A 13,713-nucleotide genomic window follows, 5' to 3' on the forward strand; every position below is an offset into this window, starting at 1 on the left:
AATGTAAGGCATCATTCAGGTTTTATTATATATTTAATGATGATTACTGCTCTGATTTTCTGGTGAAAAAAAAAAGTACAGAAAAGCATATTGCCCATATTTTCTTTTTATTTTTGTGATAATGTATGGAGATTCATTACATACTTATTTCAAATAAATACTTCCATTCTTTTAACAAAATAAGTGTAACCACCCAAAAACAGCTGGTTGGTTACTGGAAAGTGCTGGGTGGTGCGCACAGCTAAAAGGGGCTGGGGAGAGCACTGATATTATCCTCCCTGGTGGTATGATTATTTTAGTATTTTTAAATGTCAAATTGCATCCCCTAGCCTCGCCTCTCCAACATTCACTTGCCGGGAATGCGAGGCCAGGGGATGCAGTTGCCGGCTGGCATCGACAAGTGGACACAGATGCTGGGCTGGCATCGCTGGAGAATGCTGCAGGCTTGGGGTTACCACTTTTTGTAATGAAATTTCACACTCGGGATTAGCTCCTGGGGATTAAAGGTTTGTGTAAACAGCAAAGATACTGCTTTTCCCTAAAGCAGAATTAAAGTCCCACTTTTAAGAATCCCTGGTCACACAGGTCATTATTCGAGAAAGGGACAGATGTAATTATCTCTTCTACCTGCCTGATCACGCCAGATTTTGTTGCAAGGACACCCAGCATTCCCAGCTTTTTTGCATACTGGAAATGAATGAACTCCCATGTGTTGCATGGGAGTTGCTTCAGCCCAGCCAATCAGCATGGCTTAAGATTACCTCCCGTTGGGCAAGTCACTCTGGGAAAGTTAACAGCCTTGTGTGGGCTTCAACTACAGCTACTCATTGCTTCTGTATGGTGGCTTCTCTTTGCAAAGAACTGAACTGATCAGGAATGGATGAAGGAAGAGTGAATATGTAATGTTAGGATGTCAAAATAAGTGTGAATCACTTATTTGGCCCGAAGTGGCAAACACAGGTATAGTTTAAGAGATGTAAAGATTCAAAACACATTAAGAGCTATTTATACATTTTTATGCAACTTTTAATTATTTTCATGGCATTTTGATAAAGGCAATTGTTTTACAAGTACCTGTACTTTATTATAAATATTTGTATTGATGTATACATTTTATTTTCTTTATTGCAGGAAAAAGTGGTACATGAATCCTGTTAGAAAAGTAATAGCCAAAGAAGACAATAGTTGTTAAAATGGACAGAACACATCAACATTCTGAAACTGTATGTTGTTTTTTTTTTTTTTTTGCTTATTATATTTTTCACTCATGAGACAGCAGCAACAGTTGGACTATACTTATTTTTTTGGGTAAACTTTGGCATGCCAGGTCTTTAATGCTGTGAGATTTCCTCTGCAGTACATTGCTTGTCTACTCTTACAAAATAAAGTATAGTAATTCCCATTTAGCCCAACTCCTGGATTTTTTTTTTGCCGGTCCTCGTCATGTTTTATGATTCATATGAATTTTTACAAAAATGCATGTATGGCAGTTTAGCGTGTCCACTTACTATATTCTGCCTTACTTGCTTTGTGTTTCCTTGACATGAACTTATCTTGCTGCCTCAGTTTTTAGTCAAGGTCTCAAGCACACTTTTTGTAAAGTATTTTGTAATTCAAAAATTTAATAAATAAACCATTGCAAAAATACTCTTTTAATTCTGCTTTAATTGTCTACTTCCCCAGCAAATGCTTTTGCATATTTATTGTCCATAAATGACCACACCATCAAATACTTCTTGTTTCTTTTTGGCAGCTTCCTTTAGATCATCCATCCGATGATTTGGTTGGAAACCAGTCTGCTACAAGTGTATCTAGCGCTCCGCTTAAGAGAAAGTCTGACGCTTTAGATCCACCAGCTAAGAAAGTGGTATGTAATATTTTACTTGTTCAAACAACTTAGAATGTTAAACCATTGTAAATACATCTTATGTTTTAGTTTAAAAAAAAAAAGGCAAGACCTTTATAACTTTAGTTTTTAACTTTAGCTAGTTTGCTAAAATGAAAAGTTTTTATTATTATTACACCATATTTATATAGCTTATATATTACTAAGTCCATAGTCATGTCACTAGCTGCCACTCAAAGGGGCTCACGATCTAATGTCTATAAGTCATATGTCATTAACACAAGCTGCGGACATTTTTTTGGGGGAAGCCAATTAACCAGAGTATCCGGAGGAAACCTACGCAAACGCAGGGAGAACTTGCAAACTCCATGCAGACAGTGCCCTGGCCAAGATTCGAATTCTGAATTCTGCTTTAATTTTCTACTTCCCCAGCAAATGCTTTTGCATATTGAATGTCCTTAAATGACCACACCAAATTCAAATATTTCTTGTTTCTTTTTGGCAGCCCCCTTTAGATCATCCATCTGATGATTTGGTTGGAAACCAGTCTGCTACAAGTGTATCCAGCTCTCCGCTTAAGAGAAAGTCTGACGCTTTAGAGCCACCAGCTAAGAAAGTGGTATGTAATATTTTACTTATTCAAACAACTTAGAATGTTAAACCAGAAGCCAATTAACCAGGGGAAACCTGCAAACTTCATGCATGCAGATAGTGCCCTGGCCAAGATTCGAACATGGGACCCAGCGCTGGAGAGGCTGGGTGCCAACCTCTGAGCACTGCCCTGTATTTGTATTTGTTTTTGTTTGTATTTTTTTTTTTTTTTTTTTTTTTTTATTTCTGGACAATAAGCCTATTCAAACTGACCTCTGTAAAACACTGGTTTATTTCATGGTACATAGCTTAAAATGTGTGTGTGTGTATAAATTTTACTGTTCAAACAACTTGTACAACTTTAACTTGAATGTTAAACCATTGCAAAGTCCATAGCCATGTGACTAGCTCAAAGGGGCTCACAGTCTAATGTCCCTACCATTTTCATGTCTTTAACACAATCTAAGGACAATTTTGGGGGAAGCCAATTACCTCACTGAATGTTTTTGGAATGTGGGAGGAAACCTAAGCAAACACTGGGAGAACCTGCAAACCTTATGGAAATACACTTGCTCAGAATGGCGCTTACATAATGTAGTGTAAGCCCAAGTCGGCACCCCAAGGTGTTGATAACGTCCTCAATATTCAATATTGCTTTTACTGCAATCTCGGCCCCAAGCTCATGTTTGTGGTTTTTCCTAGACTCTATGTATCTATCTGTATTTTCTTGTGGCAGAGCTGAAACAAACGTTTTCAATAATACAGAAAACTATTGTTAAAAATGTATATGTAATATAGAGTTTGTTTATAACTTTCCATGTGGAATATGCAGGGATCAGAAGATCAGTGTTCATGACACTGAATAATGTGTGTGCAAGTGACAACAGAACACCTGGATGGCGTGCTTGTTTCAGATTAGCAACTCTGGGATCTTTGAAGCCATAAGGTCAAGATAACAGCCAGGCAACTAACATGTGAAGATCAGCTTTTGGCAGCCCTCTTATTTCTGCCTTCCTAGGTTTCTTATAAAAGGTCATTTTTATTTATTCACAGGGGTAAAATACGGCATTGTTGTCAAACTTCAGGCAATCAGTTCTTAATAATACATCTGACCTTTCAACATGATGGTTATACTGATGTTTTGATCTTTGAGTTAGTGTGTAGCATATTAGTATGGGACAGTTGACTGCCCTGTCATTCTTTTCACTGCTCCTAATTACCCGCTTTTCTAGAATTGCTCAGTCCTTAAAAAAACTTCCAGAAAATGTTTTTTTTTTTTCCTGACCTTCAAACCCACCATTTCACTTCAAAGTGACTAATTCTAGACCTCTTGACCGTTACAAAACATGGGCTCTGAGGCTCATGAATGATACTTTCAGATACTTTTCAAATACTCTGTTTTATGTGTGACTAAGCTCTCTTCTCTTTAGCCTTGTTGATCCTGCCAGTAATTCTGTGTTAACCTGCCAGAGGGCTAACAACACACACTGCAGTGCCAATATTCAAGTAGTATTATAGTTTGAGTTTTTTTTTTTCTTTTCTTTTCTTTCCTTTTTTTTTATTTTGTTTTGCTGCTGAAAAGTTATCCTTAAACACAGTTTTTCTGTATTTGGTCTGACTTTTTCCCTTCTGATTTTGTTATTTATGTGTAATAAGCCCATTCAAGCTGACCTCTTTACACGCTGGTTTATTAAATGTGAATAAAGTGTACTTGTTAATTTCAGGTGGAGCTTTTAAGCCTTGTAATATTTCTTTAGACTTCTGCAATAAAATCTGGATCACTTCCAGAAGACTTGCAATCCTTGGTTAATGTACCATAATAACTGCGTCCTTCTCACCTTTTTATTCCATTATATTTCCAGCTTTTACTTTGCAGGTTTGGAACTCTGCATGACATCAATTTTCAGCACATATTTTGACATTCATGTGTTTTACCTTATTTTAGGTGTTTCTTTTATATTGCCTGTTGTATTTTGACAGCCCTTTCCTTATGTTTTAATATTTAATTAAAACTATATTCACATGTTCCTAGTAATATGCTTACAATATTATAGTTTATTTTTCAAGTAACTCACAGTTGCCTTAAGTCATCCCCTATATGACCACCAGCATTTACTAACGTTTTGGGCTTCTTTTGTATTGGGCCTCTTGGTCCAAAAGCTTGAAATCCAGACAAAGGTGAGGATTATGCCAATTAAATTTCAGTCCATGTCCTGAACCTATTGGTAGGGAATATGCAGATGTTTTTGTGTGTGCCTAAATGCATACAAACAGAAATGTACCTAATATAACTAGTGCTATATATATAATGGGTTGGCATTCTAGTCAAAAGTGGATTTTTTTCTTTTGGTTTATAGTGCATTCAAGAAGGCCATTCCTCAACTGTTGCTGCACATTACAACGAACTCCAGGAGTGTGGATTACAACAGCGAAGTCAGTCTCGCATCTACTTCCTAAGAAACTTTAATAACTGGATGAAAAGTGCACTCATAAGTGAGTGATGTGTGCATGTTCTTTATTAGTTCTTGTGGCAATTTGGTTAAAATATTAAACTCAAGGTCTAGATTATAAGCAGAGCTTAACTATCTCTCAATGGTAGATTTCCTTCTACTCAGGAATCACAGTTAGGCTGTCCCTATTGAAAGATAAATCCACAGGTTTGTTCAAATGACAGCCACTTTGGATGTCCTTTCTTTTCCTGTGTTGAATGCAACGGACACTAAGTGGCCCTATTTTTAAAGCAATGAATCTGAAATTGACTAAAGGGGTATCTTCCAGGTCATTGTGTTTTCATTGTCAGTGTTTGAATCTCCACCTGGGAATATTTTGGTGATTGTCAGATTCCTTCATTTTTAAATAGACTCCATAGACAAATCAGTAACCACCTACATGTGAGACGATAGATGACAGATGAGTTTTCATTGATGAGTTTTTCATTGTCCAGTAACAGGCTGGGGTAGAACAAAACCTGTAAGTGTTACCTAAATGGAGCAGTTAAAACAGTCTTTTGCCTGTCAAGCAGGAATGTAAATCTCAGAATATTAATCATTTGGCTGCTATAATCTCCCATACAGAGATGCTTGGAGTTGAGCTTTTACAATTCCTGCCACTGGTGTTAAAACCAGGTATTTTTTTTTGCTGGCTGGGAAGAAATTTTAGGCGGGGGGCAGCCCCCCTGTGTTGTGACTTAACTCATCAGTAACCATCTAAAAACAGCAGGGTGGTAACTGAAAAGTGCTGGGTGGTGTTCTCGACTAAAAAGGGCTGGGGAAAATACTGCACGATTCCAGGTCTGGTATGCCTATTTGGATATATATATATATATATATATTTGTGTGTACACAAACTCATCTAATTGCACCCTTACAAGTATAAATGTAAGGCATCATTCAGGTTTTATTATATAGTTGATGATTACTGCTCTGATTTTTCTGGCGAAAAAAAAAAAAAGTACAGAAAAGCAAATTGCTCATAATTTTTTTTTTTTTTTTTTTGTGATAATGTATGGAGATTCAATACATACTTATTTTAAATTAATACTTCCATTCTTTTAACAAAATAAGTGTAATTTGTGTGAAGACTTACAAAAAAGATGTTAGGCATATTTTAAAAAACATGGAAATGTTCCCAAATGTTGTTGAGCACTTTTGTGTCTTTTGTTTATTTGAACCATTACTACTCCCTGTTCTTTAATGTTCATTCCTGTCTTTCCATAACAAAAGGTCAGTGTGTGGCTTTATATGTGTAAGAGCAAAAGAAAATGCTAGGTTCTTGTGGCTGGAGAGGGATGGATTTAGGGTAGAAAAGAACCTTGGCAGCAATAGGTTGCTTTTTAGTAGTTTAGTGTGCAGGCTGGGGTTGCACTAACATGGGCAGTACTAGGTCTGTAACAGTGTCATGCTCTAGCTTCTCTTGGCACAAAATATCTGAAAAATATTACAAATGGTAATGTTGTAACATACTTTACTAGTGCAGTGTTCTCCCCAGCCCATTTTAGCTTGGTGCACCACCCGGCACTTTTCAGCAACCACCCGGCTGTTTTTGGGTGGTTACTGAAGAGTTGGGTCACAGTTCATGGGCTTCCACCGCCTACAATTCTTCTCACCCGGCTTAAAAAAATGTCTAGGTTAAGCACTGTTGTGTATGTAACTGTTCTGATGGATTTCCTATTTAAAGTTTTTTTCTGTATGTTTAACATTTGGTAATGCTTTTTTTATGACTGAAAAACATGTTTATATTTTTGTTAGATGAGTTTTTAGAAAGAGTGCGGGATAGAAAAAATAGGAACATCACAGTGTTGGATCTTGGCTGTGGAAAAGGTGGAGACTTGTTAAAATGGAAAAAAGGCAAAATAGATAAGCTTGTCTGTACAGGTAGGTCTGGTAACTGTTTTTCCTTATTTATTTATTACGGTATATCAAGTATGCTTTTTAGGCCACTGATTATTTTGATGATTGATTTTCAGTTAATCTGTTTACCCAAAGTGAACCTAAGCTTAAAGTGTTTTTTTTCCAGGGAAAAATGTTTTATTGCTTAAACATTACCCTGGAAGAAATACCCTTTGTCTAGGTACATTCTGTACATACTGTGTCAGCTTTATTTGTTCTGTGAATGTTTCCTATACCTCTCCTGCTGCTTCTGCTTATGACCGTGCTCTTTCACCCTGTGTTACACTACAAGGGAAGGGGGTGGGGGGAATGTAACTTAGACAGAAGGAAAAAAAAAAGCCCTGCCCTTACTTGGATAGATGATACTAATAAACAGGCTTTAACTTTTGATTTCCCAGTAATTGAGTCCTACCAGCAGCTTGTGTAGAGTGATAGTTGAGTCAAATGGTGTTTTAAAGGCTGGAACAATGTAATGATGAGCTGTAATTTGTATCTCAAGTTATATTTTAACATAGTAAAGAATTACAATTTTTGACTTCGATTCAGCTCAAAGTGTGTTGTTGTCTGATGACCTTGGGTCACTTTGGAGCTATAAAATTTTGATCTTGACACAGATTTATTGTGCAGTCAATTTGATTTGTGCCAATTTAAATGCTGCCTTCTGCACACCGTTCAGCAGTTTTTTCCATTTTACTTACCGACAGTGCTTTCACAAGACAGGAAATGAAGGAAAATCAGCATCGGACAAATATGGAAAGAAAGATATAACTGATGTTAGCCTTTTCCTACTCTACTAAAGTATAAAAAAAGGGGAAAAGTAGTTTTGTTCTTGTGCCACTGTTAGGAGTTCCCGCCTCACAAAACATCATCAGGACAGAATATGAGTGTAAATCTCTTTAATGGGGCCCCATTTAGCAGAAAAAAAGCCTGTTGACGTTTTAATCCTTTCCCACTATATACGAAACTAGTAATGTTCTGACTGGGTTTATTGATTTATTGGGATAGGTTGTGCATATAAATTTGTGAATTTCAACTGTGCAAGTACACGCAGTGCTTTTTTATGGACTATTTTCCTACATGTACCATGTAAAAGCTAAGCCTAGTCATAATGACATAATGGCAATTCAGAGTAAACTGTTTACCATTTTGAAGGACTTTTTTTTTTCTTGCTTTTTATGTCGGTCATTTAAAAGCTGTGAAAGTGAATAAAATTTCTTGTTAAAATGCTGCACTTTCTTTGTGTAAAGCTCCTGTTAATTTCAGTAGCCTACAGAGAATAATAATTATGTACAGGTTGGTTTTCACATCAACCTACAATATGTGGCAAGCATTGTTGTGGGACCTAATTCTCCTCGCACTAATTAGCTGTAGAAATATAACTGCTTTAGCTTATAATTGGTATTGGACAGGGTTTGCCTGCCTGCATTGTTTTTTATTCTTTCTACTTTCACAGATATAGCAGAAGTTTCTGTCCAGCAGTGTGAACAGCGGTACATTGAAATGAAAGATCGAGCCCGTCATGAGCATGTATTTGAAGCAGAGTTTGTGACTATAGATTCCACAAAGGTACTCTTATTATTGCGGATAACTCGGCAGTTAAATCATTTTTAAGACGTTTAAAGGGAGACTTTTAATCATAAAAAATATTTCATACATTATTATATTTTCCCATACCTTTTAAATTGTGGATTTTATTTTTCTCCCAAATGTTTATGTACAGCCCTTCCTTCAGCTCTTGTCCCTCATTCATGTGAATGAAACAAATATATTCATGTGAATAATTCCTAAAGAATGAATGTCCAATCAAAAAAACTCTAATTCCTATCTTGGGTACAACTGCTACTTCAGCACAGTGAATTAACTATGCAGTGTGAATCCAAGAGCACAATGTTTAAAATGCATCCTGTGCTCTCCTCTTGTATATACACTGAGCAAGACTTTTGTACCTCATGATATAGGTCAATCTTTGCTTTGGTTAAGATGTATGGCATTTGTAATTAAAGGATACATCAGCTGTCAGCAAAAAATCCTTTACACTTGCATCCTACACACTTGTACTTCTTGGTTCACATTTTCCCTTAGTTATTCTGTATGTCGCTTGTGATTTGTTAAGGGTGCCACCAGCTTTTAGCAACAATCCCCTACATTTAATCAACTTCCTTTGGAACAGTGTGTAATATTTTACTTTCACTGCTATGCCAATAGTCTGAATCTGTCTCTGGTCATAGAAATAGATCTTGGAAAACAATTCAGCTGCAAGGGGTAGGGCAAAATATGTCCAGGTTGGGGACAGGGGGTAGCGACTGAGTGTGGCTATTACATATATCAAGGTTTTACTGAAACTATAATCCGTTTATGTAAAGCAATAATTTTGAAAACCATGACAGATAAAGTAGGCAAGAGATAGAAACTTTAAGAAGATTTTTATTTTTGCTGTCCTTGTCACTGTTGGGATATTCTATCCTATTTACAATCACAGAGAAGAAAACCTTTACTTCAAGTTTATAACCAGAACCAGTAAGGTGTGTGTTTGGGTGAATCTTCCAATAGTAACACCAGCCATTTAAAAGCAGAATACTTCTCAGTTTGAGGACATTTTCTTTCCCTTGTTTCTCGGAGGACAAACATTGAAAAGAGATCTCTTTAATTAGATGCAGATGGCTAAAAACTGGCAGGATTTACTCTTTACTACTTTATCAAAAGCAAAGGTGTACTTTAATAAGGATGTGTTTGCTTACTTTAATGTGACAACATAACTAGTGAAAAAAAATATGTACTTTTGGCATATGATTCTTGAGAAATCATAGAGCTCTTCTTCACATGTGACTGTGCCTAGGAACCCTACTCTTTCCATAGCTTCAGTGGAGCCTATTATACATTTGCTTCACGGGCCTGCTTCTGATTACTGTGTTTTTAGGAGGTATATTCTGGATGAGGAAGAATTGTCTCACAAATACAGTCCTATGGCTACAAAAGTTGGCTAAGACAAAAGAGCAATTGCAGAATGGCTACTTTGTTTGTCATATCATTCAGCTGGATACATTGTTTTTTTTTGTGTAGGGAATATTCTCCTCCCATTCTTTGTCCTTAATTTATACATAATCTTTCCAGTTTCTCCTATTCCTTTATTCTTCTCTATTCTGTTACAATTCAGTCAGGCCTGTAGGTATCTGTTTTATCACTTCCAGTGGGATTTGGCAATGGTATTGCATGTCTGGCACCAGTAATGATTTTGTGTCCCAGCATGCCCTTTAGGTTATGCTTTTTTTAAGGGCCAGTGTTAACAACCTCAGTGTTAGTTTTAGGTGGATTTTACATTCCCTTTTGGGATGCAAAACCTGCTTGAAAGTGGTCAACTGCCAGGTAAATGCATCTGTTGGTGAATTATGATGTTGGAGCATCTAAATGTTAAGTCAAATTAATGTTACACAGGCTTAGCAACACTGGCTCTTATAAGAACGTTTGGAAATGACCAAATGCAGTGAGCTTTTGTAGTCTTTAACCCTTTTTGGGCATGGTAGATTGTTTTGTTAATGTTTCCTGATGTAATTTCTATCCCTATGCCTTTGTCTTTTCATCTTGATAGTTTTAAGTCTGTTACAAATTACTTCTTTATTGACTTCTGTGCGTCAATACCTGACCACAGGACATGGCATGTGCACCAAACTTTTGACTTAAGCCGCATACACACGTGCAATAATAGTCGTTGGAAAGGATCTTTCACGATCCTTTTCAACAACTAGCACTGCACGATGCATGAACGAGTGCTTGTACATACAACACCATTCCGCTCTATGGAGAGGGGGGAGCATCAGAGCAGCACCCTGCTGCGCGCTCTCCCCTTCCCTTGCATTAGGATCGGTATTCGTCCATCGTCCGTGGATCCGCCAGGACGATCGTATGAATGACTGGCACTGTACACATGCTAGATTCTTGCCCGAGAACCGTTGGACGTGTGTACCTAGCTTTAGTTGACACTCATACTACAGTAGATTAGACACTTTGGTCGTCTTCTATGCCTGGCATAATGAATAGCTGTGTAGTTTTAGGTTTGATATTTCTTTTTTTTTTTTTATATATTGGCATCTAATGCTCTTAAACAACGTTTATTATCTGCAAAGGAATTATTAAAAAATTAAGGTTTTTGGTTACCCTTACTAACAAATATTTTCAGCTACTTCTACACAGTTATACCACATTGATGGGGTGGAGGACTTCCTTTATACTAGTGGTCAGTATGCCCTGCTAAATCGGTAGTGGTTGATGTAGTGCTCACTACATCGGAGGACAGTAAAAAGAACTCCACTTACACTGATTGTCAGTGGGAGAAATACTGTCCTTGCAGTAACTACATAGGGTAATAAAGGGGAAGCTGGCTTTGCTGAGTGAGTGGGAAGAGTAAAAACTTGCGTCAGATTTTTATTGGTATCTTTGACCCCATTGTTTTTCCCCTTACTTCTTGTACCTATGATATATAAAAAAATCATGCAAAAGGCAGTTAACTCCTTTTGGTGTAATGCAGTACACATTTTTTTCACATTTGGTCTAGTTTCCAAGCTGTATAAGAGAAAAAACTTGGCACAATTTTATGTTTTGGTTGTACTATTGGAATGGATTAAAATATTAATCTAAGTTCTTTTTACTTGATTACAAGAAATGTCTACCAGTTCCTGTCTTTTCCACCCACTTTATTAATGCTGTCTTGCTTAGTGTGTATATTAGTTTGTTAAAAATCTAGACATTTAAGGATATGTCACAGTGAATGTCACCTTTCCAACAGAAGCAACATTAGCTGTAATTGCTGCCTTAAATTAAACTCCTGCCTGGAATAAAGCTTGTTTTGTACTGTATGCTATCTCTGAAGCAAATAAGAATCTCCTTAGTACAAAATATTCATTGCTTATTTTTGTATCTGATGCAGATTGACGTTCTGCATAATATCTGTAAAAAGCAGCATTAGTTTGTGATTAGTTCTATTTTTTATTATTTCTGTAGAACACAAAATAGGGGGAGATTGGGAATCTAGGCATAGCAAACAAATGTGTAATATGAAAGTAAATTAAATGTTGTTCTAACATTCTGTTTCATTTCAGGAGCTATTGTCTGCACAGTTAAAGGATCCAAAAATGACTTTTGACATCTGCAGCTGTCAATTTGTTTACCATTACTCATTTGAGACATATGAGCAGGCTGACATGATGCTCAGAAATGCTTGCGAACGACTTTGCCCTGGAGGCTATTTCATCGGCACAACTCCAGATGGCTTTGAGCTGGTGTAAGTGTTTGTGATCCTTTCTATTGCTACTTAAAATTCTCAGAAAAATGAGCGGCCTATTCCATCCTGCTGCCAACCACTGGTAAACAAACCAGCCTCTTGTGATATGTTTGGCAGAAGTGTTTTTAGGACTTTGTAGTTTGATTTATTGACACTTACTGGGTTTATACTTAATGAGATGAGTCGCAATTGATTTGGGAACTTTGGAAAGGTTGGGCATTAATATATATAAGTCGGTGCATTTACAAGTGTCTTTTTTTGCCATTTGTTTTAGTCGCTTAGCCCAGTTTTTACACAGGATCAGAAACAAATGTTTCTATGTGTAATAAATGTTTTCAGAACTTCAGAAAAAAATAAAACAATTTTTACATATTTACTTTATGTTTACTTACTCTATTTATCTCCATACGTGATTAAACGCTTAGAAAACCCGTGTTCTGCGAGTCCAGTTTCAAAAGTGCGTCTGTGTTAAATGTTTGTAAATAACAGATTGCTATACTCCATAAAGCCTATTATGCATCTGCAGTGTTATTTTTGTACTATTTGTTTTGCCATCAGTAAGTGCAAGAATACTACACCTGCTGTCAGAACAGGCCAGTAATTTTCTGAAAGTTCTATAGTCTTGCAGTTAAATATATATATGTATGTCTTTTATTCTGAATTGGTTTGTTTATAATAGTGTGTGCTTTTTTTTGCACTTAATTTCTATATATTTCTTTTTTTTTATCCAGGAAACGTTTGGAAGCTTCTGAAACAAATTCTTTTGAAAATGATGTATATCGTGTAACATTTGAGGAAAAAGGAAGATATCCTCTTTTTGGGTGCAAATATGACTTTAGACTAGAAGGTGTGGTTAATGTGCCAGAGTTTTTGGTGTATTTTCCAGCTCTTGTGGAGTAAGTGTGTTTAACGGTATTTTTGTTTAACATGTCCTATACATGTTTTTTACTGCAAAACTTGCAGTGCTTGTTGGTATTTAGGGTTCGGAAAGTTCCTTGAATAGATTGGTATTGTACTCACACCAAATCACAACCCATTTTGTCTGTGCCCCAGGACCACCGACAACTGCTCCTGTATATTTACAGCTTTCAGTGTTTGGATAAGTTTTAGGTGCCGTTAAAATGTGTGTCCTTAAAAAAAATGTTTTCGGTCCTTTTTGTGTGTGTGTGTGTGTATGTGTAGAATCTTGCAAGTGGAAAAAATATTTTTCTTGTCCGTTGAGGAATAGTCATACCTATTCACCTATCACTAGGAAAGAAAAAACCTGAAAGGCAGCCCAGAATACCTGTATCACTGCCAGCAGGTTTTTGCTAATCTCTTTAAAAGCATTTTTATCCTACTATTGAAGGTAACCATTTTTTTTTTTCTTGAGCTGCATTTGGACCCTAAGTTATATTTTCCAGACCCAAGTTTTACTAAAGAATTTTTTTGCTACAAACCGTTTAAAAAGTAATTTCCTTATCAAATGCAGAAACCTAGAGCAAAAAAACAAAATCCAGTAAAAACATACTTTTCTTTTTTTATCTGACATTGATAGCTTCCCCTAGCCCCCAACCTCCACGTGTGTGTGTGTGTATGTATATGTATGTATGTATGTATGTATGTATGTATGT

At 36.5% G+C, this 13,713-nt stretch overlaps 1 protein-coding gene across 2 annotated transcripts in view; it reads left to right on the forward strand.

Annotated features, from left to right (window-relative positions):
• RNMT (RNA guanine-7 methyltransferase) overlaps window positions 1–13,713 on the forward strand; it is a 22,975-nt gene that overhangs the window by 1,691 nt on the left and 7,571 nt on the right. For both annotated transcript variants that reach the window (XM_072411491.1, XM_072411490.1), the window contains exons 2-9: window positions 1,132–1,223; window positions 1,754–1,867; window positions 2,352–2,465; window positions 4,795–4,930; window positions 6,685–6,810; window positions 8,279–8,391; window positions 11,919–12,100; window positions 12,832–12,996. In XM_072411491.1, coding sequence (XP_072267592.1) covers window positions 1,194–1,223; window positions 1,754–1,867; window positions 2,352–2,465; window positions 4,795–4,930; window positions 6,685–6,810; window positions 8,279–8,391; window positions 11,919–12,100; window positions 12,832–12,996 — 980 coding nt within the window. In that variant the 5' untranslated portion in view covers window positions 1,132–1,193. The remainder of the gene's footprint in view (window positions 1–1,131; window positions 1,224–1,753; window positions 1,868–2,351; window positions 2,466–4,794; window positions 4,931–6,684; window positions 6,811–8,278; window positions 8,392–11,918; window positions 12,101–12,831; window positions 12,997–13,713) is intronic.

Source organism: Pyxicephalus adspersus, chromosome 5, assembly GCF_032062135.1.
Source record: "Pyxicephalus adspersus chromosome 5, UCB_Pads_2.0, whole genome shotgun sequence".
Lineage (NCBI taxonomy): Eukaryota > Metazoa > Chordata > Amphibia > Anura > Pyxicephalidae > Pyxicephalus > Pyxicephalus adspersus.